This window comes from Entelurus aequoreus, linkage group LG02 (genome assembly GCF_033978785.1).
Source record: "Entelurus aequoreus isolate RoL-2023_Sb linkage group LG02, RoL_Eaeq_v1.1, whole genome shotgun sequence".
Classification (NCBI taxonomy): Eukaryota; Metazoa; Chordata; class Actinopteri; order Syngnathiformes; family Syngnathidae; genus Entelurus; species Entelurus aequoreus.
Window position 1 is genome coordinate 44,540,982 of NC_084732.1, and position 26,303 is coordinate 44,567,284.

At 39.2% G+C, this 26,303-nt stretch overlaps 2 protein-coding genes across 5 annotated transcripts in view; one reads left to right on the plus strand and one right to left on the minus strand.

Annotated features, from left to right (window-relative positions):
• Positions 1 to 10,389, minus strand: LOC133634329 (transcription factor E2F5-like). Of its 3 annotated transcripts, XM_062027419.1 has the most exons (11): positions 10,262 to 10,389; positions 3,507 to 3,672; positions 3,026 to 3,132; positions 2,815 to 2,940; positions 2,613 to 2,656; positions 740 to 804; positions 638 to 657; positions 492 to 568; positions 372 to 413; positions 257 to 301; positions 1 to 174 (listed from the first exon to the last, which is right to left on the minus strand). In XM_062027419.1, exons 2-11 carry the CDS (start codon positions 3,669 to 3,671, stop codon positions 86 to 88), a joined length of 780 nt encoding a protein of 259 aa, XP_061883403.1. In that variant the 5' UTR covers position 3,672; positions 10,262 to 10,389; the 3' UTR covers positions 1 to 85. The 3 variants fall into 3 exon arrangements, with proteins under 3 accessions (XP_061883403.1, XP_061883402.1, XP_061883401.1); XM_062027418.1 differs by having other exon boundaries at positions 372 to 415; positions 500 to 657; positions 10,262 to 10,375; XM_062027417.1 differs by having other exon boundaries at positions 492 to 657; positions 10,262 to 10,375.
• Positions 10,344 to 26,303, plus strand: part of si:ch211-122f10.4 (cathepsin A-like) — a 20,425-nt gene continuing 4,465 nt past the window's right edge. Inside the window, exons 1-8 of one of the 2 annotated variants that reach the window (XM_062027401.1) lie at positions 10,344 to 10,635; positions 17,067 to 17,178; positions 17,248 to 17,385; positions 17,462 to 17,620; positions 21,045 to 21,136; positions 21,509 to 21,593; positions 21,688 to 21,834; positions 21,892 to 22,037. In XM_062027401.1, coding sequence (XP_061883385.1) covers positions 10,466 to 10,635; positions 17,067 to 17,178; positions 17,248 to 17,385; positions 17,462 to 17,620; positions 21,045 to 21,136; positions 21,509 to 21,593; positions 21,688 to 21,834; positions 21,892 to 22,037 — 1,049 coding nt within the window. In that variant the 5' untranslated portion in view covers positions 10,344 to 10,465. The remainder of the gene's footprint in view (positions 10,636 to 17,066; positions 17,179 to 17,247; positions 17,386 to 17,461; positions 17,621 to 21,044; positions 21,137 to 21,508; positions 21,594 to 21,687; positions 21,835 to 21,891; positions 22,038 to 26,303) is intronic. The other variant, XM_062027396.1, reaches the window with a different exon arrangement.

Here is a 26,303-nt window from a genome sequence, read left to right on the forward strand (position 1 = left end):
CAATTGTTTTATTAGTTCTTTAAATAAACAACTATTTTTAAAAAAAAAACACAAACTTACACAATCTAAGATAACATTGGATTTGTTAGGGGTCTGACACAGGAGTAAGTCTTCCATCCAGATGAGACACACAGTTAGCTGGAGGCCGAAAGACACGCCGTAACGGAGATAAAACTGAGGAGGACAAAAGGTTCATAAAGATTAAAAGTAAACAAGCAGTAAATCAACAAATTATCAACAGGTCAAGAGAGCTTACCTTCACATTTTATGAGCTCTGCTATTAAATCTGCACTCACAATTTCTACAGAAATGACATTTAAACACAACAATGAAATGATGGAGACAAAGACATACTGTAAAAGTCTGTTTACCTTTTTTAGGGACATGTAAGTCCATAGTTTCTTTTGATAAACCTTGTATTGGAAACAAAAGGGAAACAAAAAAATAAACATTGCATTCAAAACAATGGCAGTTTAGGAACTCTGTGTCACCTGAGGTGGACATGTCCAACTTGGCTCTATGTAAAATGTCATCAGGCGGCGGTAAGGACAACACGACAGGGACGGAGCTGATGGAGCGTTTGTTAAGAAGTACAACATCAATGGGGCCGTTGATGCTTTTTATGTAAAGCTGATACTTTGCAGGGCTGTTGTGAACCTGAAAAAGTATGCTTTCGTAGACTAAATTCATCATATTTAAATAACGGGACTGTAAAATGCTCTCGTGGCAAAACACTCACTGCTTTAGGTATGGGGACATCCATGCGTGTGCCTGAAGGCGCTCGTACTGCCAACACTGTGTTGCCTATAGGCAGAAGAAGACAGTTGGTTATGTTTGTGATGACAAAAAAATGACAAAGCAAAAGTAACAATTGGGAATTGTATCACAATTTTAAGTCAAAAATGGTAAATACCCTCCAAATACAATCCATTTCAATACACCTTTTGAAAATGACATTTCCCCAGAGGATATACTGGTACTTACTTTAGTATATAAGAGTATAGAAAATGAACGTTTTCAATAACTGTGAAATAAAAAAAACAATAATAAAAAACAATATTATGGCTATTCCTTAAAGTTAAAAGTTAAAGTGAAAGTACCAATGATTGTCACACACACACGAGGTGTGGCGAAATTATTCTCTGCATTTGACCCATCACCCTTGTTCACCCCCTGGGAGGTGAGGGGAGCAGTGGGCAGCAGCGGTTTCGCACCCGGGAATCATTTTTGGTGATTTAACCCCCAATTCCAACCCTTGATGCCAAGCAGGGAGGTAATGGGTCCATTTTTATAGTCTTTGGTATGACTCAGTCGGGGTTTGAACTCACAACCTACCGATCTCAGGGCGGACACTCTAACCACTAGGCCACTGAGTAGCCTGTATAACTGTATAACTACAGTTGTTTGATGACTCTGCTTTGTTGGTCACCATTATAGTAGTACCTCAACTTATGAGATCAATTGGTTCTGTGATGGAGCGCTTAACTCAAAACACATGTATCTCAAATCAAAGTCTCCCTTTGAAAATAATTGAAATATATTTAATTGGTGCTTGGCTCTCCCAAAACATCACCATTTTAACATGTAACATGCCTTTTTAGAATAAAGACTCACTTTTTAAATAACAAATACTCTATGAAAAACAATACAACTACAATAGTTGTATGAAGACTTCCATGATAACAGTGTGTTGTATTTACCTTGGAGACAAGAATTCTACGGCATCTCCTTCAAGCTGCTTCTCCATCAAACACACAATCAGCAGCTTTTAAATATTTTAATGGCTAAACATCCATTTATATTTTATTTAACATTCTTGGCTTGCGTTAGACTAATTTTGCTTTAGTGTGGGGCAGACAAGTATCGCTACGCTCAACCTGCTTTGGCAAGTTAGCTGGCAATACGCTCGGTCAAATTTTCTGATGATTTATTTCTTAAAAACTCAATGAATGTGTTAAATATACTTGACCAATAAAACTGATTCTGAATCGTATCCACTTCTTCTCAGCCCTTTCCTTCACACTCACATTATTCCTTCCCATAGATGGAAAAACAAAGTTATGTCCATCTCTGGCTATAAGCTAATGCTAAGAGTAAGTAAGACCTGATGTTTTGGTCTGATCTTATGGGGTTCACTGTGACATTTGCTACGCCAACTTAAATGGTAGGGATGCTTGTAACTCAGATTTTTGCTTGCAACCTAAAGCTAAAAGACAGCTCTTATCTCAAAACACAACTACTGTATTTTAAAATCAGCATCCTAAATCCTCGTGTTTGCTAACATGCCCAACCTCTTTCCCAGCAGGTATTTTTGTGTCACGCTTGCATCTCTTCACTGGCTTGTGTGAGTGACAAGAAAAAAGCTCTGACTCACTTAGTCATGTAGGTTTGTACTGCAGGTACAATATTGTATAGATCTCTGGACCCTGAATATAAAACAATTTATTTTTTTAGACTTTTTTGTAGGGCGAATATATTTTGATTTATACTGTTATCTGTTTCTGGGGTAAACATTCATTAACAAAAGCAAACGTAATACAAAGTAAAGGTAGGTAGGTAAAGTATTGGTGCAACTGCTTGCATGGTAATGTGAGAAAAAAAACACAAATTACCACTGAAGACATTGCAGACATCGTCATAGTTCACATAGATGAGCGTGGAGTTGAGTTAAGGTTCATTTCAAAACCCCATTTTGTCAAAATATTTCACAATTTTAGGGCAACAAAGCAAAGCAAAAAGTAAAATGTTGCACAAACTCTTGGAGAGAATATAAGACTAGTCAACAAATGCTGGATGCAACATTAGAAAGGATATGCTCGGTACTCTTCTAAGGTGTTTCGAACGCTTTGTTCCAGCCATAGTCTCTGGATGTCCAGCATGTACTCCTGCTGCTGCAGCTCCTTCAGCTCACACTTTAAACCGAAAGTGTTCTTTCCACCTCTTCATAAGGAAGGGAACGTATTATCATCTGAACTATATTTTTCAAATATAGTTGTACAAATAAACTTTTCTGACGCTGACTTACATCCACTTTATCAAGTTTTTGGATGTTTTCACAAGGCCGATGTCCTGTAGCACGTTGGTGATGTCATAAATGTGCCTTTTCTGTTCCACAGTGCACAGTCCAGCAGCCTGAAAAAAATTAAGAGACAAACACTTTATGTTAGATTTGTATTTTCTAAACCAAAAAACCCCACAAACAACAGTCGTAGAAAAATATTGTGATCAAGTCTTTAAATATGCCTTATAATACAAACATAAAGGGCTCTATTATTTTAATAGTTACCCCTAATATTTGTATTAAATAAATTATATTAGTACAAGGAAACAGGCAATTTATTTATTTTGCTTATTGAAAACTTATCATACACTCAGATGTATTCTTTGTTCACTCTACATCTTTATAATGGCACTACTTTATGAACCTGATTCTGCTGTATTGCAGAGTGTTTGCAACAGTTTTTTTATTTAGTCAATTTAAACACAAATATCAAAATATGACTGACTTGTCTGATATCCAATTCACCGCCTTCTGCTGCTTGCAGCAATCTTACAAACTGTGTGGCAATCCTGTGAAGGCTGTCCAGACTCCTCTGATCTTGGTCATTCTCTGACATCGGATCGAGCTTGGAATCTTCTTCAGGACTCTGTGTAATAATTTCACAGTCCATGCTGCTTTGCCAGGAGGAAAAACAAACATCAGACTTTGATTCTGTTAGATTCAGCTTAGTAGAGCCTGCCTCGTAAAACTGTTTGTTTACATGTTCTTCCAATAGCAATGTGTTAATTAAGTTTATTTAATCAACAAACCCGTATCCTGTTTATAAATTTAATTTCATATACACTACAGATCTTAATGTTGACTGAGAGTTGCTCAATTCAAAAGTTAAAGTTAAAGTACCAATGATTGTCACACACACACTAGGTGTGGTGAAATGTGTCCTCTGCAAATTGACCCATCTCCTTGTTCACCCCCTGGGAGGTGAGGGGAGCAGTGGGGAGCAGTGGGCAGCAGCGGTGCCGCGCCGGGAATCATTTTTGGTGATTTAACCCCCAATTCCAACCCTTGATGCTGAGTGCCAAGCAGGGAGGTAATGGGTCCCATTTTTATAGTCTTTGGTATGATACAATTAGGGCCACTTATTTTTTATTTATGCATGTACAAAAATCTGAACTAAATTGGAGGGGTTTTCAATCTGGGACCAATGTATTACATTTACCCGAAAATATATCAACATTTGAGCAAGATATTCTGAAAGCTGTCCAATTAAAGTAATACCTCAGTTTACGAGCTTAATTGTTTCTGTGACGGAGGTTTCAACTCAAATCACTCGTATTTCGAATTAAAGTCTCCCATTGAAATGAATTGAAATCAATTTGATTTGTGCTTGCCACCCAACAAAAAAAGCACAATATTAACATGTAACAGGCCTTTTAGAAAGAAAAACACACTTTTAGAAGAATTATTGTATGAAAACAATACTATAGAACATGGGTTGTTCACTTTTTTGACCTGTGGGCCCAAATGTTCTACTACAGATGGGCCTGGGGCCCACTTAAATATAAACGGGGAATTAGAAAATTAACTCTTGATTTTAATCGTATTCAATGATTATATCTAACTTATTTAGAGTTTAAAAAGTTAAAGTACCAATGATTGTCACACACACTAGGTGTGGCAAAATTATTCTCTGCATTTGACCCATCACCCTTGATCACCCCTTGGGAGGTGAGGGGAGCAGTGAGCTTAAGCGGTGGCTGTGCCCGGGAATCATTTTTGGTGATTTAACCCCAAATTCCAACCCTTGATGCTGAGTGCCAAGCAGGGAGGTAATGGGTACCATTTTTAAAGTCTTTGGTATTAACAGGATAACCCTTGCTAAATATAAACAAGCATGTGTTACTTACAAATTGATTAAAAATAAATATCAATCCAATATACTGCAAAAGAAAGGACTCATGAAAACTGATTAAAAATAAATGTACATACAATTACACAGTGCTTAAAATAAATGGTAAATGGATTATACTTGTGTAGCGCTATTCTACCTTCAAGGTACTCAAAGTGCTTTGACACTATTTCCACATTCACCCATTCATACACATATTCACACACTGATGGTAGGAGCTGCCATGCAAGGCCCTAACCACGACACATCAGGAGCAAGGGTGAAGTGTCTTGCCCAAGGACACAGCGGACGTGACTAGGATGGCGGAAGCTGGGATCGAACCAGAAACCCTCAAGTTGCTGACACGGCCACCATTCTACCACCCGAGCCACGCCTTCCCCAGAAAAGTTTGTTAAATACATCCAAACTAAATGAATAACAAGCATGATTCTTACATAAACTGTTAATAAAATTAAAGTGCAAATGAAAATACAATGTCACTACTTTAGTCATACTTTTTGCACATAAGAAACTTCTCAATGACTTTAGCTCCAGACTTTTGTTTCACAAACAAATATTTTTCGGCGGCCCCCGAGGGAGCTCTCGCCCGAGACCTATGGTTAAGAAACACTACAATAGAATGTACTACAAAGAACTACTGTAGTTTTATGAAGTAATATAATAATAATATACAGCATTTACCTTAGAGAGTTAAACCTCTACCATATGGCATTTGTTACAATAACTAATGACAGGTAGCTTGTAAAAACAATTTTTGGTTGCAACTCAAAGCATATACTAAATTAGCCGATAGTTCTTATCTCAAAACTCTCTTAACTTAGACTTAGACAAACTTTATTGATCCACAAGGGAAATTGTTCCAAACTTAACTTAACTTGATGCACTCTTAAGTTGAGATGCTACACAATGTGTTTTTATACACTTAATTTATGCACTTAAATGTAGAGTATATGTATTATACGTAGAATATATTTATATTATTTATATGTTATATATTATATATATATTATATATATATATTATATTATTATTATTGTCTATTGTGAGCGAACTGTGGTGCTGAATTTCCCCCAGGGATCAATAAAGTACTTTTTTTTCTATTCTATCTATACCTAATTACAACCATTGTTTACATCTAGAGTTACGTACAACTGGTTAAAAGTATTGATCACATACAGTCCACAATCTTGATTTGCCTTTGAAGTTAGAACTTCTTTAGAACATCTAGCCATACAATAATGTATGTACACCGACAAAATTTACCACGCTGTAAAAGCTATTTGGTACAACATACGCTGCCGAGTACTGACTAACGTACTTCATTCAGAGAAAACTCCAAACCCTATTAGTTAGCCTCATAGGATTCATCACACCAAAGGGTATGGTCTTAATATAGCTGCAATGTAATATTGTACCTCGGTAGACCCCTGCCGTCCGATAACTGATGAAAAAACCTAAATATACATTTGTCCCATGCTCGGAATTGTTTTCATGAAATATCCACAAGTAGTGCATTAAATAGATAAAGTAGTTTGGGTACAGTTTTAAAATTTCAACTGACCTAATTCTTTCACCAATGTCTAGGAGAAGCAAAGTCTATCTGCCCATATCGCTATGAATTTTATGTGTAATATTCCCATCAATCCATCTTCTTCTGCTTATCTGAGTTTGGGTCGCGGGGGCAGCAGCCTAAGCAGGGAAGCCCAGACTTCCCTCTCCCCAGCCACTTCGTCCAGCTCTTCCCGGGGGATCCTGAGGCGTTCCCAGGCCAGCCGGGAGACATAGTCTTCCCAACGTGTCCTGGGTCTTCCCCGTGGCCTCCTACCAGTCGGACGTGCCCTAAACACCTCCCTAGGGAGATGTTCGGGTGGCATCCTGACCAGATGCCCGAACCACCACATCTGGCTCCTCTCGATGTGTAATATTCATTTACAAACCCCGTTTCCATATGAGTTGGGAAATTGTGTTAGATGTAAATATAAACGGAATACAATGATTTGCCAATCCTTTTCAGCCCATATTCAGTTGAATGCACTACAAAGACAAGATATTTGATGTTCAAACTCATAAACTTTTTTTTTTTTTTGCAAATAATAATTAACTTAGAAATTCATGGCTGCAACACGTGCCAAAGTAGTTGGGAAAGGGCATGTTCACCACTGTGTTACATGGCCTTTCCTTTTAACAACACTCAGTAAACGTTTGGGAACTGAGGAGACACATTTTTTAAGCTTCTCAGGTGGAATTCTTTCCCATTCTTGCTTGATGTACAGCTTAAGCTGTTCAACAGTCCGGGGGTCTCCATTGTGGTATTTTAGGCTTCATAATGCACCACACATTTTCAATGGGAGACAAGTCTGGACTACAGGCAGGCCAGTCTAGTACCCGCACTCTTTTACTATGAAGCCACGTTGATGTAACACGTGGCTTGGCATTGTCTTGCTGAAATAAGCAGGGGCGTCCATGGTAACGTTGCTTGGATGGTAACATATGTTGCTCCAAAACCTGTATGTAATTTTCAGCATTAATTGTGCCTTCACAGATGTGTAAGTTACCCATGTCTTGGGCACTAATACACCCCCATACCATCACACATGCTGGCTTTTACACTTTGCGCCTATAACAATCCGGATGGTTGTTTTCCTCTTTGGTCCGGAGGACACGATGTCCACAGTTTCCAAAAACAATTTGAAATGTGGACTCGTCAGACCACAAAACACTTTTCCACTTTGTATCAGTCCATCTTAGATGAGCTCAGGCCTTTCTGGGTGTTGTTGATAAACGGCTTTCGCCTTGCATAGGACAGTTTTAACTTGCACTTACAGATGTAGCGACCAACTGTAGTTACTGACAGTGGGTTTCTGAAGTGTTCCTGAGCCCATGTGATGATATCCTTTACACACTGATGTCGCTTGTTGATGCAGTACAGCCTGAGGGATCGAAGGTCACGGGCTTAGCTGCTTACGTGCAGTGATTTCTCCAGATTCTCTGAACCCTTTGATGATATTACGGGCCATAGATGGTGAAATCCCTAAATTCCTTGCAATAGCTGGTTGAGAAAGGTTTTTCTTAAACTGTTCAACAATTTGCTCACGCATTTGTTGACGAAGTGGTGAACCTCGCCCCATCCATATTTGTGAATGACTGAGCATTTCATGGAATCTACTTTTATACCCAATCATGGCACCCACCTGTTCCCAATTTGCCTGTTCACCTGTGGGATGTTCCAAATAAGTGTTTGATGAGCATTCCTCAACTTTGTCAGTATTTATTGCCACCTTTCCCAACTTCTTTGTCACGTGTTGCTGGCATCAAATTCTAAAGTTAATGACTATTTGCAAAAAAAAAAAAAGTTTATCAGTTTGAACATCAAATATGTTGTCTTTGTAGCATATTCAACTGAATATGGGTTGAAAATTATTTGCAAATCATCAGTGTTGGGACTAACGCGGTAACTAGTAATCTAACGCGTTATTTTTTATATGCAGTAACTCAGTTACCGTTACTGCATGATGCGTTACTGCGTTATTTTACGTTATTTTTATGTAGTATCGGCTAGAAACAGAAGATCTGAGTGTGTTTTATTGGAGCGCTACGGTGGAAAATAAGAGGCGTGCTTTCTGTGGGTGGGGGAAAGCACGCCTCCCCGCAGGGGAGACGTTCCTCGGGAGCCGTACTTCGGGGCTAACAACCTTCACTTTACCCGGAAGAGGGTCTTTACAGCTGAGGGTGAATGATGAGACCGGCGGTTTGTTGCAACTTTGTGACTTTATTGGACGCAGCCATCCACCAAGCTAGAACACCTGCACGCACTCACTGTCGCCGCTCCCTCACCTCTCTTGCCCACTCACTCACTGACGTCACTCACCTCACATGTTGTCATATCTTAAAGGGCCACACACACACACACATACGCTACTCTCATAACAACTAACAAGACATCATGGTGAAGCCAGAAGTCGAGTGTCTTAACATTCTCACTACTTTTTTTTTGTCGAGCACAAAGAAAATAACATTTTAGTTAAATGTAAGTTGTGTCTTGGATCAAAGATCCTATCTACTTAGAGTTAAAGTTAATGTGCCATTATATTGCAGCTATTTAAAATAGTTTTGTCAATTTTTTCTGGCCTGAAATAAATTGGCCCTTTGAAACATATCTTTGTCTTTGTGTGTTGTATGTAGACCACATTGTTTGTGTGTTGTATGTAGACCACATTGTTTGTGTGTTGGATGTAGACCACATTGCTTTCTGAGTTCAGTGATGCAAATGCATGTCAAGTTGATCAACACATTGTATTATTCTCCAGTGCAATAACAGTACTGAAATGAAGGCTAAAAGGGCATTAATGGGAGCCTTAAAAAAAAGGGGGAAAAAAAGAAGTAACTAAATAGTTACTTTTCACAGTAACGCATTACTTTTTGGTGTAAGTAACTTAGTTAGTAACTGAGTTACTTTTGAAATAAAGTAACTAGTAATTGTAACTAGTTACTGGTTTTCAGTAACTAACCTAACACTGCAAATCATTGTATTCCGTTTATATTTACATCTAACACAATTTCCCAACTCATATGGAAACGGGGTTTGTAGTTAATGGCAGAAAAAGAGAATTACCCCCAAGTAATGGATCTGTGACTAGTTGCAATCAAAGTCAGATTATGTGACTAATTCTGGGATAGAACATTTGGATAATATAGGTCTTAGGTTTTATTAAAATTGAGGGATATCCAAAAAGAGACCCAATTTGTTCAAGAGCATTCATTACAGTTATTCATTCCTTTTTCTTTCTGATCATCTGAGCAAAACGTTAAATTTAATTAAAGGGGCTATAAGGGGGCATCATATTTGGTATTTATTCAAGAGGTATCAGTTTAATTATTTTAAGCATCTAACTAATTATAATCGCAGATGCACTTTGTGTGAAATAAAAAAAAAATTTAATTCCGGAAAACAAAGAAACTTGCAAGTGATTCCAAACTATTCAAGAGTAGCAAGTTCTTGGGGAGGGGGGTTGTTATTAATGTAACGCCTTTATAATGAATGTCTGTGTAACTTTACACCACTGAGAACAAATTCAAGTAGCCGAAGGTACCCTTAATAGCTGTTGTAATGTTTTGTTTAAGAGTTTATTTGAGTATTAGTGGGCAGCGTGGGTATAACGGGAACTCGTTAGTTTAATGAGGATCAAGCTAAAGTTGTTAGAGAGGGGCGAACATCGCTGCTAAAAGTCCTGTACTCGGAAATACTGGATTGGCAATTTACGAAACGTCAAATGTGATTGACCAAGTTGTAATGTCCACTGTTCCGTTCAATGTTAGTGTTTTCTTAATTAGTAATTAGGTGTATGACTTACCTGGCGTGTGCTTTCCCGGTTGTCTACTTTTCTAACCTTCAAAATAAAAGTACCGCCACATAAATGTACTGCCTCTGTCACGTGACAATCACATGACTTACACAAGGAAGTCATAAGCTACTGCATAAAACACGCCTCTCTGTTGGCTTTCAAACGCACGGATTTTTCATTTTGTTTCGATACCTTGTCAGTGAGGTTTTGAAAATGATAGACGCTGGCCGTTTTTTGTCCTTGTTAGCCGCCGTCCAGCTCGGCTCTTGGGCTCACTACGCCCCCGACGAGGTGACCTATCTCCCCGGCATGACGTTCAAACCCGGGTACAGGCAGTGGTCGGGACACCTCCAGGCACGGCCTGGAAAGTTTTTGCATTACTGGTACGTACAATTTCACGAACATGTTAACTATTTGTAGAAGCATAGTGTGTACATGTGTGTAAAACGGCGTCGCAGAAAATCATCTTAATTCTTAAAGCAATAAAATTGTGATTTTATTTTATTTTTTATTTTTTTTGCTGAATCGTGCTGACCGAGTTTATTTTTAAGTGTGCTGTACGAGGAAATGAGCAGCAAAGCACACGCCTAACCACCTAACGTAGCACCTATACTGACCTGTAAGAGGCAGCCATGAGCTATGCATCCTGCTGGAATGTAAAACGTACTTGTGGCAACTTGATGCAAGCATCATATTCCAACCCTTATTTGCCATAACTTAACACGTTGATCTCAATTTCTAAAGTCTCTCATGACAACGTTGTGTTGCTTTATCAATCCAAAAATGTTCAAAGATTCAAGGAACTGGGCAGCACGGTGGAAATGATTGTATGTCACGCCCACAATCCAAGATGGCAGCCATGTCTATTCTGTGTTCAGTGTGTTCTTACCTGAGGTCTGAGTTTTTGTGTTTTTATGTATGAGATTTTAATTGTTTCTAGTCTGAATGAGTGGTACTCTGCAAGATAAACAAATTATCTGCAGAGTGGGATTTCTGGTGGATAGTTTCTCATCAAATGTCACTGGATTGCCATAGACTTTGGCCTACCTATAATCCACCTGTTCAGGTAGCAGTAGCAGACAGCTAGCACCCTCGGCCTGCCTGCTAGCCTTCCACCATCGGCCTTCCACCATCGGCCTGCCTGCTGCTAACCTTCCATCCTCGGCCTGCTTGCTGCTAGCCATTCCACCATCGGCCTGCTTGCTGCTAGCCATTCCACCATCAGCCTGCCTGCTGCTGGCCTTCCATCCTCGGCCTGCTTGCTGCTAGCCATTCCACCATCGGCCTGCTTGCTGCTAGCCTTTCACCATCGGCCTGCTTGCTGCTAGCCTTTCACCATCGGCCTGCTTGCTGCTAGCCTTTCACCATCGGCCTGCTTGCTGCTAGCCTTTCAGCATCGGCCTGCTTGCTGCTAGCCATTCCACCATCGGCCTACTTGCTGCTAGCCATTCCATCGGCCTGCCTGCCTGCTGCTAGCTTTCCACCATCGGCCTGCTTGCTGCTAGCCATTCCACCATCGGCCTGCTTGCTGCCAGCCATTCCACCATCGGCCTGCTTGCTGCTAGCCATTCCACCATCGGCCTGCTTGCTGCTAGCCATTCCACCATCGGCCTGCTTGCTGCTAGCCATTCCACCATCGGCCTGCCTACTGCTAGCCATTCCACCATCGGCCTGCCTACTGCTAGCCATTCCACCATCGGCCTGCCTGCTGCTAGCCATTCCACCATCGGCCTGCCTGCTGCTAGCCATTTCACCATCGGCCTGCCTGCTGCTAGCCATTCCACCATCGGCCTGCCTGCTGCTAGCCATTCCACCATCGGCCTGCTTGCTGCTAGCCTTCCACCATCGGCCTGGCTGCTAGCATTCCACCATCGGCCTGCCTGCTAACCTTCCAACATCGGCCTGCCTGCTGCTAGCCATTCCACCATTGGCCTGCCTGCTGCTGGCCCTCCACAGTCGGCCTGCTGTTTGCCTCCAGCCATTGGTTTTGTCTACGGGCTTCCACCCATCGGCCTTGGTTGCTAGCTTTCAGCCCTGTCTGCTAACGTCTTCAAAAGTGGTAAAACAAGTGGAACTTCTCCTCTCACTATGTCACAAATCATTATATTGTGTTTTATACTTTTGTGTGGTTTTACTGGTGTCCCAAATGGGTCTGGTCACCCCCCCTTACAAGCTACGCTACTTCAAGATGACAACTTTGATAATTTGACATTTCATCATAGTGGCAACTATAAAATAACCTCGGCCTTATCTCAGTTGAAGATTTCTGTGACTTTGGACAAAACAAAATGGCTGCATACTATGGTAGTGTCCATTCATTCTTATTGTTTCCTTGTTTTGAGAGATCACATCAACATTACTGCATCCTCCCCTATTATAAGCACTTACTTTCACAGATTAAAGACAGACTCAAAAGATGGTAACTTTAACTGCAAATGTTTAGTTATGTTATTGTTATTGCTCTCAGGAAATGTTGAGACTAATCCAGGCCCTGATACACCTACACAATGTTTTACACCTGCGGATTTTAAAACTAGATCTGGTCTTGGGATTATTCATATCAATGTTCGGAGTTTACTCCCTAAACTTGATATGATAAAGATCTGGATAAACTCAACAAATGCTGATATTGTAGTCTTATCTGAGACTTGGCTTAAACAATCTGTGCTTGATAAAGATATTTACATTCATGGCTATAATGTCTATCGTACTGACCGACAAAGAAAAGGTGGCGGAGTGGCCATATATATTAAGCAGAGGTTTGATGTTAAATTAGTCCTCTCTGAATCAGTAAGTAAAGAACTTGAACTGTTAGCACTTGAAATTTAATTAGCTAGAAATCACCACATTATGGTAGTGGGGTGTTATAGGCCTCCATCTGCCCCTAGTAATTCTCTATCTACTCTTGTGAAGCTTCTGTCTCAACTGAAATACAATGAAATAGTGATGGTTGGTGATCTGAACGGGGACTGGCTCACATCTGTGTCTGACTCTTTGAAAGCACAGTGTGAATCTCTAAATTTAACACAATTAAATAACTCAGCTACAAGACCTAATCCTAAATGCCCTCAAAAAGCTACACTCATTGACTTAATTCTAACAAATATGCCCTTTAAATTTGTTGCATCTGGTGTTTTCCCTAATTATGTGAGTGATCATTGTGTGATTGCAGTAGTGCGAGACACAAGGATTCCTAAAAGCAAGCCTCGTCTTGTTGAAAAACGTAATATGAAATTATTTGAGATGCAAGCTTTTTTACATGACTTGCATCTTTTTAATTAGGATAGAATTGCTCTTTTTGATAATGTTGAACTGGGTTGGAAATATTTTCACGAAAACTTCTTGAGTATAGTGAACAAACATGCCCCTTTTAGAAAATTTTGGGTTAAAGGTCGTGACAATCAGTGGTTTACATCGGACCTGTCAGATGTATTGCATGAGCGTAATGCTGCTTGGGCCAGGGCACGCAAGTCAGGGTTAGAAGCGGATTGGTTGAATTTTAGACAATTAAGAAATCAATTTACTTCTCTCATTCGGAAAGTCAAATCAGAATTTTATTTCTCCACAACAACAGAAAACCTCAAACACCCAAAGAAGTTTTGGAAAATCATCAAATCTTTGTCCGGCTGCTGTAATTCAGTCAATCTCCCACCTAGTATACTTGTTGATGGTGTCAGAGTAAGTGACAGAAGAGAAATGGGTAGTCATTTTAATAATCATTTTATTTCCTCTGGTTTTCTCTACAATTCTGACAACTCTACTGAAGTTCCGCTAACTCCGGAAAGAACCGTTGAAAATACCCAGGTTTTTAACTTTACGCCCTTTACCACAACAGAGGTCATGAGGGCTCTAAAGCAACTTAAACCTAGAAAGCCAGCTGGCTCAGATAAGTTGGAGCCGATCTTTTTAAAGTTGGCAGCTGAAATTATAGCTGAACCACTGACTCACATTTTTAACCTTACTCTAATTTCAAATGAAATCCCTTTGGATTGGAAATATGCCCTTGTAATCCCCCTATTAAAAGGAGGTGACCCTAGTAATCTAAATAATTACAGACCGATCTCTAAACTCTCTGTTCTGGCAAAAGTGCTTGAATCCCTTATCAGTGAACAGATAAAAGACTTTTTGGACACCAACTTTATCCTGTCACCATTTCAGTCAGGTTTTCGCAGAAATCACAGTACTGTTACTGCTGCTATGAAGTTTATAAATGATGTAACTGAAGCTCTTGACAAGAAGCAGTGCTGTCTGTCCCTCTTTATTGACTTTTCAAAGGCATTTGATACTGTTGATCATGTCATTTTAATCAAACGTCTTTCAGCTATTGGTTTTTCTCAGGAAGCAGTTGGATGGTTTGCAAATTACCTCACAAGTAGAACTCAGGCTGTTCAGATAGAAGGTTCCTCCTCGGACGTACTGCAAGTGAAAAAGGGTGTCCCTCAAGGTTCTGTGTTGGGCCCATTATTATTCACTATTTACATAAATAATCTTGGACAGAATATTACGAACTCAACTTTCCATTTCTATGCTGATGATACTGTCATATACTGTACAGCACCCACTCCTGCTGAGGCCTTTAAATATCTACAACATGCATTTGACAGAGTACAAGAACAACTTTGCTATCTTCAACTGGTTTTAAATGCAGAGAAAACAAAGTGTATGTTCTTTACCACATCAAAAACTGTAAGATCAGCACTGTGTGAGAACATTTTAACAAGAAATGGGCAACAAATTATGTTAGTATGTGCTTTTAAATATTTAGGATTTTTAATTGATGACCACTTGAGTTTTAAGGAGCACATTCAGTATGTTGTAAAAAAACTGAAACTTTTACTGGGATTTTATTATAGAAACAAGTCTTGCTTTTCTTTTACTGTGAAACAGAAATTGGTGGAAACAACCTTCTTACCTGTTATTGACTATGGAGATGTGTTTTACATGAATGCTACTGCTGGTTGTCTCCACAAACTGGATAGTGTGTACCACGGTGCACTGAGATTTATCACCAACTGCGCTCCCCTTACTCACCATTGCGTATTATACTCAATGGTTAACTGGACATCTTTATGTGCTCGACGCCTCAATCATTGGTCTGTTTTCATCTACAAAACCATTCTGGGTATCACTCCATCTTATCTGTCTTGTCTTTTAACAAAGAAACAAGGAAGTCACAATCTTCGTTCAATGAATGTTCTGCAATTTGTTGTCCCCAAAGTAAGAACTGAACTGGGCAAGAAAGCATTTAGGTTTTCAGCAGCGAAGGCTTGGAATAACCTACAATCGAATATTAAACTTCAAACCCTTGTTACTTTGAATGAGTTTAAAGCTTCTGTGAAAGGACTGCAGTCTACCTTGTCTGTATGCACATGTGTTATGTGAGCAAGTTTTAATGTCGTAAATTTGATGTTTTATGTATTTGTTTACTGTTTTTAATGTAACCTTGCTGCTGCCCTCTTGGCCAGGTCTCCCTTGGAAAATAGATCTTTGATCTCAATGGGATTTTACCTGGTTAAATAAAGGCTAATAATAATAAATAATAACAGGGGTTAGGGCATGTGCCTCACAATACAAAGGTCCTGAGTTCAATCCCGGGCTCGGGGTCTTTCTGTGTGGAGTTTGCATGTTTTCCCCGTGACTGGGTGGGTTCCCTCCGGGTGCTACGGCTTCCTCCCACCTCCAGAGACATGCACCTGGGGATAGGCCCCTCCCACCTCCAAAGACATGCACCTGGGGATAGGCCCCTCCCACCTCCAAAGACATGCACCTGGGGATAGGCCCCTCCCACCTCCAAAGACATGCACCTGGGGATAGGCCCCTCCCACCTCCAAAGACATGCACCTGGGGATAGGTTGATTGGCAACACTAAATTGGCCCTAGTGTGTGAATGTTGTCTATCTGTGTTGGCCCTGTGATGAGGTGGCGATTTGTCCAGGGTGTACCCCCCCTTCCGCCCGAATGCAGCAGAGATAGGCTCCAGCAACCCCCGTGACCCCGAAAGGGACAAGCGGTAGAAAATGGATGGATGGATTCAAGGAAATTTGTCATACCAGAGATGGCATATTTCCTGCCTATTGGTACCTATTTTTGTATATTTGGAATCCACATGAGTCCCAAAAATGTGAAGTCATCAAGGGTGAAGTCACCCTTGATGCATGGCAAGGATATTTCTAAGAAACAATCCAACCTTTCTTCATGCTTCCTCCAAACAAGACGTTTGGAATTTTCCCCATTTGTAATGTTTTTGCAGTGTGACATCAGCGAATATCTCCATACATGGTAGATATTTACTTTGTGTCAAAAGGTACCTAATTTTTCTCTATCCTTTTTGTTGTAGGGCAGATTGGCTTGTACATGCATCCTCCACTGCTCCCATTTCTAATACAAAGTAGCATGTTCTAACTTATATCTGTCAGGAGACTCCATATAGAAGCGCTAAAAATTAGAACATGGCTGAGGGGGAGAAGCCTCAGTTGAAGTGAAGGCATGTAAATAAGATCGCCCACAAAACGACGCATCCTGAAGTGACGGTCAGAAACCAGCTTGAAAGTCTGTAAAACATAATCTAAGCAAAATTTTGACCAGAGAACCACCATTACATGTTATGTAGAGCAAATTACGATGAAGTATTTTCCTCTGGAGGCAGCCATAACTGCGATGTGGCTTTCAAGCAAAACAAGTTTGACAACCCTGCCATAGCACTTCCAGCAGTTAGGTTGCTGTGTTACTCTGACCCTTTTACATGATACAGTGAAACCACTTCTGGTTTTGATCACAGTACAATTTAAATCTGTAGCTATTTGATCTTGTGCAGGTTTGTGACCTCTCAGAGGGACCCGGTCAAAGACCCGCTGGTGCTGTGGCTAAACGGTGGCCCAGGCTGCAGCTCGCTGGATGGATTCTTATCAGAGAATGGACCCTTCCATGTGAGCATACTCCAAGTGTGCACAAGTTAAATACACTTACATGGATTTGATCATTGATTTCCCCCTCAGGTAAAAGACGACGGAGCCACTTTGTACGAGAACGCTTTCAGCTGGAACAGGATCGCAAACGTGCTCTATATAGAGTCTCCTGCAGGGGTCGGCTACTCGTACTCCAATGATGGCAACTATACCACTGACGATGATCAGGTGACTTTAGTTACTCATTGAATCATTGTGCAAAGTAATAAACATTCTTTTAACATCTCGTACTGCCCTCTGCTAGGTCGCCGACGACAATTACAAAGCACTGCAGAGTTTCTACGCCAAATTCCCAAGCTTTACTCGAAATGATTTCTTCATATTTGGAGAAAGTTACGGGGGAATTTACGCACCGACACTCAGCTTGCGTGTCGCTTCAGGAAATACCGATATCAACTTTAAGGTGAGTATTTTCATCGGTCAGCCTTTTACATGGAGACTAAAATTTCATACGTAATGCTACTTTATGTGAGGACCCAAGTATGAGACAGTATTTCTTCCCTAAAAAGGCTGAAAAATACGTCTTATATTCTGGGTATGGATATGTATACAGTAGTACCTTAACTTACAATATTAGTTGGTTTAGAGCAGGGGTTTCAAACTCAATTTAGCTCAGGGGCCGCATGAAGGAAAATCTATTCCCACGCGGGCCGGACTGGGAAAATCATAGCATTATAATGTTCAAATTAAGGACGACTTCAGATTGTTTTCGTTGTCTTACTTTGGCAAAAAAATAGAACAAGCATATTCTGAAAATGTACATATTACAAATAATCCTCTTGGCAAAACACTTCAAGTTAGTTGAAAATTCTGAGGAAAGAATTGGTGCAGTTCCAATAACACCATGAACACAATGAACTTAGACATTGTCTCTGTGTTTTTACAAAACCATTAAACTTTAAGCACTTCCTGTTTAGAATTGTCATGTTGGTAGTTCACCATTAAAAACATTTGTAAAAGCAATCAGGTGTTTCCTCAAACCGCCGCATTGGTGATATCCGCAACTTCCACAATGCATGCGTTTATCATCATTCAAATATTACAATATAATCAAAACAATTATCAAAATAACACCATAGCTGAAATCAAGGTAACATAACTACAAACTTAACCAATGTGAACATAGTGTATTTAAGCATTAAATAAAACAGAACAAACCGCAAATATAGAAACATACATTTTACAATGGAGTTCAGGGTGCGCATCGTGCATTCAACCAATTGCAAGCGGTGCATGGAACTCTTACTAAAAAGATGATGGTCAAACTGACTTAAGTCTTTGCATCTTACAGTTTTATTTTTTATCCGTTTAGTGGATAATTTACAATGAAAAAAGGTATTGTGCCGCCATCCCCAACAGGAGCAGCCGACTGCTTGCACCTGCGCTGATTGGAGTAGCGGCAGCCAATCCAGAGGACGCTTAGTCAGCTGACATGTAATTTTTAAACACTGTCATGTGTGATGTGGGTTACACCTGAATTGCTATTGCGACATCCAGTGGACACATTTAGAACAACAGTTTCTTTCATTAGAAAAATGCAGCTCATTGTTATATTTCGCAAACTCATCTTGTGGGCCGGGTTAAACGTGAATCAGACCCGCACGTTTGACACTCTTTTTAGAGTGACCAAGCTCTTAACTCAAAACACTTGCATCTTAAATCAATGTCTGCCATTGAAATACATTCAAATCACTGTCAGGGTTTCCCCCAGATTGTCAATATACTTGTGGGGGTGTGGTCAGTGTGATGTCATCTTACAATTTGCATAATAAGCATATGATGATGCATATTTTCTTTCAAAAGGCAAATAGAATATACCTACATTAAAAAAATAAAAAGTAAAAGTATTAGTATAAACAAACATTTTTTGATATATTTTTCAATTGTTGCTGCTGTACAATGCATTTGATCAAGAATTGTTCAAGTTTCTAGAGACTTTTGCAATCCTTGGACTTTTTTTGTAATAAAAACGACTAAAAACTAATTTAGAATATTTTTCTGGTGTTATTGGAGACTGCTCGTGTTTAGAGACGCTTTACTTCTGTGGCTCGATGTCCGTGAACAGCGAGCGGAGCCTGACGTCACACTTGCTCCGCGCTGCTGCTCCAACTGCATTTTCTCTCTTTGAAAGCTGCCACTGTCATTTTAATATTTGCACTATTTGTAGATCTGTCCGCGGGTATATCTCGGCTATAATAAAGTACGTCCACATCAGATATGATGCCTCCGCTCCAGTCAATCGAGTGCGTCTTTGCTACGTCATCACAACATACGATTTCGGCAGTGCTGTTTCGGTTGTCAGTCTTTTTTGTTTTATTGTATTTTTTTCTGTGGCAGATTTTTCGGTGCATCAGTAGTGATGTAGCGATATCAAAATCTGACTGTATGATATTGTCACAGTATTAATTGTGGTATTGTCCAAAAACAAGGCTTGATAAAAATGAAGGTGCAGGAATGTTTTGGATAAACACACTTACTGTAATTGCACACAAACTTAATTCTCAAATGTTCTAATCATATTTGTTACTATACTAATATTTTTAAGTTCATAGAAATGTGCGGGAACTTCCTCTTTTAAGCAAGTATTTAAAAATAAAACACACTTGGTGTTGGGTGTCTTAAAGCGACAATGTAAACACCCAGTGTAACAGTGTAAAACAATGTACAGTTTAGTGTCTTTCAAATGTTACTTTCTGAGAAGTGTCCTCTGTAGTTAACAGTTTTTGTATCAATTTGGAAAATGCTGTTTTTTAGAAAAGTTAACAGATCATTTAACTTTTAATCTAAATACCTCACAAATTGATGTTTAGCCTCACTGGCTTGAGATTATTTTCCGGGTGATAGTTTGTCAAGTGGCTTCTCATATTACTTGTATTCCCCATTGTGTGCAGTGTCTGCACTCCCACTGGGCACTTTCCCTTCACACAGTGCTTTGCTTTGCAGTACGCAGACTTAACCTCTTTTTCAGTGGTTATTATGTTTTCGCCAGGGTGTTTGTCTGTTAGTAACATTAACTAAAAAAATGTACGGATTTTGACGAAATTGTCAGGAAATGTCCCCAAAAAAACTATTTATCTTATCTACCACGTCCCAACCTTGCCGGTCCCTGCGCTGCGCAGAGTATCGTGTGAGATGTATTTTCGCCGGGGGGGGGGGGGGATTTCAGACCGGCCAACGGTGTTTCATGTTTTTCATGGTGTTCAACCATGTTTTGGATTATTTTCTTAATTCAATAATTATCATCCACTTCTTGTTCTCAGCACTGTCCTTCAAATTCACTTTTTTCTTTACCATGGTTGGGGGGGGAAAAAAGTTTTCTCCATCTCTAGCTATAAGCTAATGCTAGCAAGTAAGACCAGATGTTTTGTGCGGATCTTACGGGGTTCACCGGGACATTAGCTAAGCCAACTACGGCAGGGATGCTCACATTTTTGCTTGCAACATAAAGCATAGCAATTAGCCGAGATACAATGCTTGTCTCAAAACAAATTGAGGTACTACGGTACATACAAACATCTTCCTGAGTGAATCAGAGCTTTTCTTCCTCACAGCTGGAGAGATTTAAGTAGAGATTGCAAACCACGCACAAGGAGTTAGGATGCCAGTTTTAAAATAATGGTCATCAAATACCTTTTGAGCAGAAATATATATTTTTTTTATTATTAGCAGCTGTTATTTAACTGATATTAAAACATTTGTAAAAATGTTGTCCTGAAAATATATTTTTAAAAGGGGTTGTTATATACTGTATTCCGGGTGGTGTTACGGTATATTGGGCTTGATACAGTGGATTACCTATCAATCTCTGACATTATTTTGTGTTTTAGGGTTTTGCAGTGGGAAACGGTCTCAGCAGCTATGCCTTCAATGACCAGGCGTTAATATATTTTGGTTACTACCACGGCCTCTTTGGAGAAGAGTAAGTTGGCTTTTTATACGATTCATAGACTGCTGAAGTAATTGAACACCAGCCTAAGCACCTTTTTTAATGTCATATTGAGAGCTGTTTCTAATTTGTCGTTTTTATAAGGTTGACAAAATATCAACAAAAGTAAGACGCAGTAGAGTAATACACCAATGAATACTGAGCATTGTTATCTTTTGTAAATGCGATTTTTTTTGCCATTTGCTGTGTTGGAAGTGTCCATAATGTTGTGCCTGATCAATGTGGATCCAAGCATCCATTATTAAATACAAAAATAACTGAAGAAAGATGCTTTATTGATTTTAGTGAGTGGTCAAATCAGGATAATGGTTGTTGCGTTAATTAGAATTTGTGCTCCATATGCAGCTTGTGGCGTGATTTGAACCATTACTGCTGTGAAAATCAACGGTGTGACTTCTACAACTCTACTTCAGACACATGTGTTTCTCTGGTACGTGTGCGTTTTTTTTATTTTTAAAAAGTGGACATGTTGCCATTTTGCTTTTACAAAGTCCTCTTCTGCTCTCCTTGTCATTTCCCTGCAGGTGAACGTGGCCTTTAACATCGTTTATGATAGCGGCCTTAACGAGTATGCGCTCTACTTGAACTGTGAGGGTCGCCGAGGGTTTCACAAAGGCTACGAGAGGGCCATGAGTCACCTGTTCAAGGGCTACAGGAAACGCATCACACAGGTGAGTTTGTCATAAAATGTGGGTACAAAAGGAATAGTGATGGGAATCTTTTTGCAGATTTCAGGCGCAGCGTCGTTTACAATTTCTTTGGAAGAAGTGCCGCCCTGCATCAACAGCACAGCTCAAGCCAACTGGCTCAACAGAGGCGACGTGAGGAAAGCTTTGCATATTCCTGACACGCTGCCACGGTGGGACCTATGCAGGTAATACATTTTTATTTTTTGGGGGGTTCATTCCTCTATGCATGCAAGACATAAGAAAGGATGGAGATATATTTCTCTCTCGCCTTTACTCTGAAACAAATCTCCCAAGGTCAGGGAGAGAGGGGCCGACAAACGGTGTCATTAAAAAAATTATGCATACTTACTAGGGCTGGGAATCTTTGGGTGTCCCACGATTCGATTCAGAATCGATTCTTGGGGTCACGATTCGATTCAAAATCGATTTTTTTTTTTCAATTCAACACGATTCTCGATTCAAAAACGATTTTTTTTTTTTTTTAAATAAACAATACACAACAATACCATAATAATGCAATACAATTTCAAAACCAAACCCAATTTTGGAGTTCTGAACTTGTGATTTCTTGCAGTGATAAGTGGTAATATTTCACATTTGTCCCAATTGACTTTATACCCTGATAAACAGCCATATTCAGTGATGACATTATTGATATAGTGTAGAGAGGAGTTAACATGTGACAGGTAGAGAATTATGTAGTCACAATACATCGATAGCTTATTATACTGAGAGCCAATTTTTATAACATGAATATTATTTTCACTTTTTATTTTTGCAGCTAAGGGTTCAATAACCAAATTAAATATCAATCAATCAATCAATGTTTATTTATATAGCCCTAAATCACAAGTGTCTCAAAGGGCTGAATAATAATCCAGATGCAGGACATCCCTGTTTTACTCCTCTTTTTAATGAAAAAGGTTCTGAAATATGATTATTGGTTTTGACTGATGCCATGGGCCTTGTATAAAGCATCTTAATCCATTGTATAAAATTATCTCCAAATCCAAATTTACGTAATGTGCAAAACATAAATGACCAGTTTATGCGGTCGAATGCCTTCTCCGCATCAACAGTATATACTTCTGTGGGATAAGGGAGACTTCTAGCATAGTAAATAACAAACAATTTCCTTGTATTGTCTGAAGATTGTCGACCTTCCATGAAGCCAGTTTGGTCCGTATGAATTAATTTTCCTATTACATTTGATAATCGTGTGGCTAAGATTTTTGCCAAGTTTCAAAAGGATTCTCTATTCATTCAATACATAGATTTCAGCAGGATCTACCCCAGTCTGCTGACATGCAAGCAGAGTAGTAGATTTTTGTAAAAAGCTTTTATAATTGTAAAGGACAATGTTTTATCAACTGATTGCAATAATGTAAATTTGTTTTAACTATTAAATTAACCAAAAATATGACTTATTTTATCTTTGTGAAAATATTGGACACAGTGTGTTGTCAAGCTTATGAGATGCGATGCAAGTGTAAGCCACTGTGACACTATTGTTCTTTTTTAATTTTTTTTTATAAATGTCTAATGATAATGTCAATGAGGGATTTTTAATCACTGCTATGTTGAAATTGTAACTAATATTGATACTGTTGTTGATAATATTCATTTTTGTTTCACTACTTTTGGTTTGTTCTGTGTCGTGTTTGTGTCTCCTCTCAATTGCTCTGTTTATTGCAGTTCTGAGTGTTGCTGGGTCGGGTTTGGTTTTGGAATTGGATTGCATTGTTATGGTATTGCTGTGTATTGTTTTGTTGGATTGATTAATTTAAAAAATATATATATATATATGTATGTATGTATGTGTGTATATATATATATATATATATATATATATATATATATATATATATATATATATATATATATATATATATATATATATATATATATATATATATATATATATATAAATCTATTTTTTTAAAAATGAGAATCGATTCTGAATCGCACAACGTGAGAATCGCGATTCAAATTCAAATCGATTTTTTCCCACACCCCTAATACTTACAGTGGAACCTCGTTTTACTTGGTTTTCGAACAGGGTTTGTAAATCGAAAAGTTCATGTCGTGAAGCAACTTTCTCCATAAGAAACAAAGTAAACATGCATTTTTGGTTCCAGTCTCAAAAGTCCATATTTTACTTATTGTTTATCAAACAAAGGTGATTAGTGTACTTTTTCTTTATTCACAAGACCAAACAAACTGCTGTCCTGAATGCGTTACTCTGCCAACACTCGCACACAGTCACTATGGTGCTCTCACAAACGATCAGAAGTCATACAAATGATTAACTTTAACAACCATATTGCTACAATAATAACCATTTAAACTAGTATAATCCTCTTACAGTACATAAAGTTATTTCTGATTATCATAGTCAAAGTCCTCTTGTAAGCTGCTCCTCACGTACCTAACAGGGAGCGTGCGTGCGTGCGCGTACGCTTGAAAGAGGCTATGCTTAACAAAAGGTAGGCTTATGTTACGTTCACCCTCCAGGGTCGGATGTCCAGTTTGGATTTTTTTGTAAAATCTGATCTTTTTAGTGGCCGTTCACATTACAAAAAAAATGTGATTCCTAATGTAAATGCAATCTGACCTAACCTGACTCTCGCCAGATCCTTGTAGTTTGCTGAGCTCCACACAAGGATCTGGGAGTTCTCAATAGGAGATGTATTTCAGAAGGCGGGGCCTTGTAAAAAAAATAATTGTATGTGATTGGATAAACCACTTGTCCGTTATCTTGAATGACGTGCTACTTCAACCACTCACAACCAAATCAACCCGTGACGCTGAGAGCGACACTGGGAAATCCAAACCTGGTCGAAAGAAGAGCCAAAACATCCTTGCCACCAATAAATGCCTTCAAAACCGTTCTCTGTTCATTTTTTTAAAGAATGAATACTTGATAGATTCGACAAAACAGTTGCAATAGCAGAATCAATGTCAGCACACGACTCCTCGCTGCGTGCCGCCATTGTTGTTTAAATCAAACAGTCGCTTCGGCGCTACGTCACATCTATGAAATCCTGCCTGTCGATCCTGATTGGTTCATTATTTTTTGCTATCTTGAAGGAGTTTGCAATGGCCTCGATCCCAGATTCTTGTGTGGAGCTCAGCGAACTAAAAGGGTCTGGCGAGAGTCAGGTTAAATCTGACCCGCACGCGGACAAGATGTCTCATGCACTGCAATGTTTACAGAAGTAAACATTGCATTTTCTGAACCAAATTATGGCCTGTAGAAAATTTAGAAGAGGGCAAATATTTTGGCTCTGGTCTTTTTACGGGATATTTTGCTTTGATGTCTGCTTGAAGAGTGTGTCCGTGGGCGAGTAGTCGGAAACAGGTGGTGGAACTTTCACGTGAGGTCCTAAAACTTTTTTTTTTCCACTTGTTTTCTGCTCCGTTGTAAACTATTTTTTAACAGTCTATTTTGGCGAATCATTTTGACGCTTATCGCTTGTTTATGACGTTCTGGTCAGATGAATGCAACCTGATCACGGGAGCGTTCACATTGAGGACACACTTATTTCCACATACGAATGAGGTTTGGGTTGGATATGAAAAAATCGGAATTGTACTGTTCACACGGACATGAAAAAATGTGATACAAGTTGAATATGGGCAAAAAAATCATAATTGACCTGCAGTGTGAAAAAAAATCTTCACACCGCTGTAAAATAAGTCCACTTTGTCTTCGTTTTCTATCCATCCATTTACTACCGCTTGTCCCTCTCAGGGTCGTTTTCATTATAATTAAAAACTAGCTGTGGTAGGAAGCCGGCTTCCTAAATCTTCTCAATACGAGCAAGCACAAAATGGCTGCCAGCGGGACTCAAAAATGAACGAATTAAGCACTCTTACTCAAAGACATGGTTTGCACACAAAGGCACATTTGGCTTCATCTAAAAGTTTAACTGAAAAGTTGCCAAATAGGGTGGTTCGCAAATCAAGGTGCACTGTAACTTAAAACATGGGCATAAAGAGGTCATTATGCAAACCCACTTTTTATTTTTTTTTATTCGCACATGCCAATTGGATTACATGCGCCAGATTGAAATACATGTTTGCAAATAATTTTGCTTCCATAATACTTCCATATGTGGCAAAGCATTTTATTTTATTTTTTTAAACAAAGCTGTCCTATGGTGGATGTATAAAAGGAGCTTATTAATTCGTGAAAACACAGAATTTCAAATGCAATTCAAGCAAACCAGTGATGGAGAATCAAGTTTGGTGTTAAAATAGGGCATACATTAGTCCAGTGTTTTTCAACTTTTTTTTGAGCCAAGGCACAATTTTTTTCATTGAAAAAACGCGGAGGCACACCACCAGCAGAAAACATAAAACAATGAAACTCAGCAGCTGATATTGACAGTAAAAAGTTGTTCTGGCAATTGTTGGATATGAATTCAAACCATAACCAAGCATGCATC

Excerpts from the sequence above, each read along its gene's own strand:
- LOC133634329 (XM_062027417.1), bottom strand. The coding sequence starts at position 3,671 with ATGGACTGTGAAATTATTACACAGAGTCCTGAAGAAGATTCCAAGCTC. Across the intron at positions 2,657-2,814 it reads ACCTTAGAAGAGTACCGAGC|GCTCATCTATGTGAACTATG; the intron begins ATATCCTTTCTA and ends ACTCAACTCCAC. Across the intron at positions 658-739 it reads ATGTCCCCATACCTAAAGCA|GTTCACAACAGCCCTGCAAA; the intron begins GTGAGTGTTTTG and ends ATACTTTTTCAG.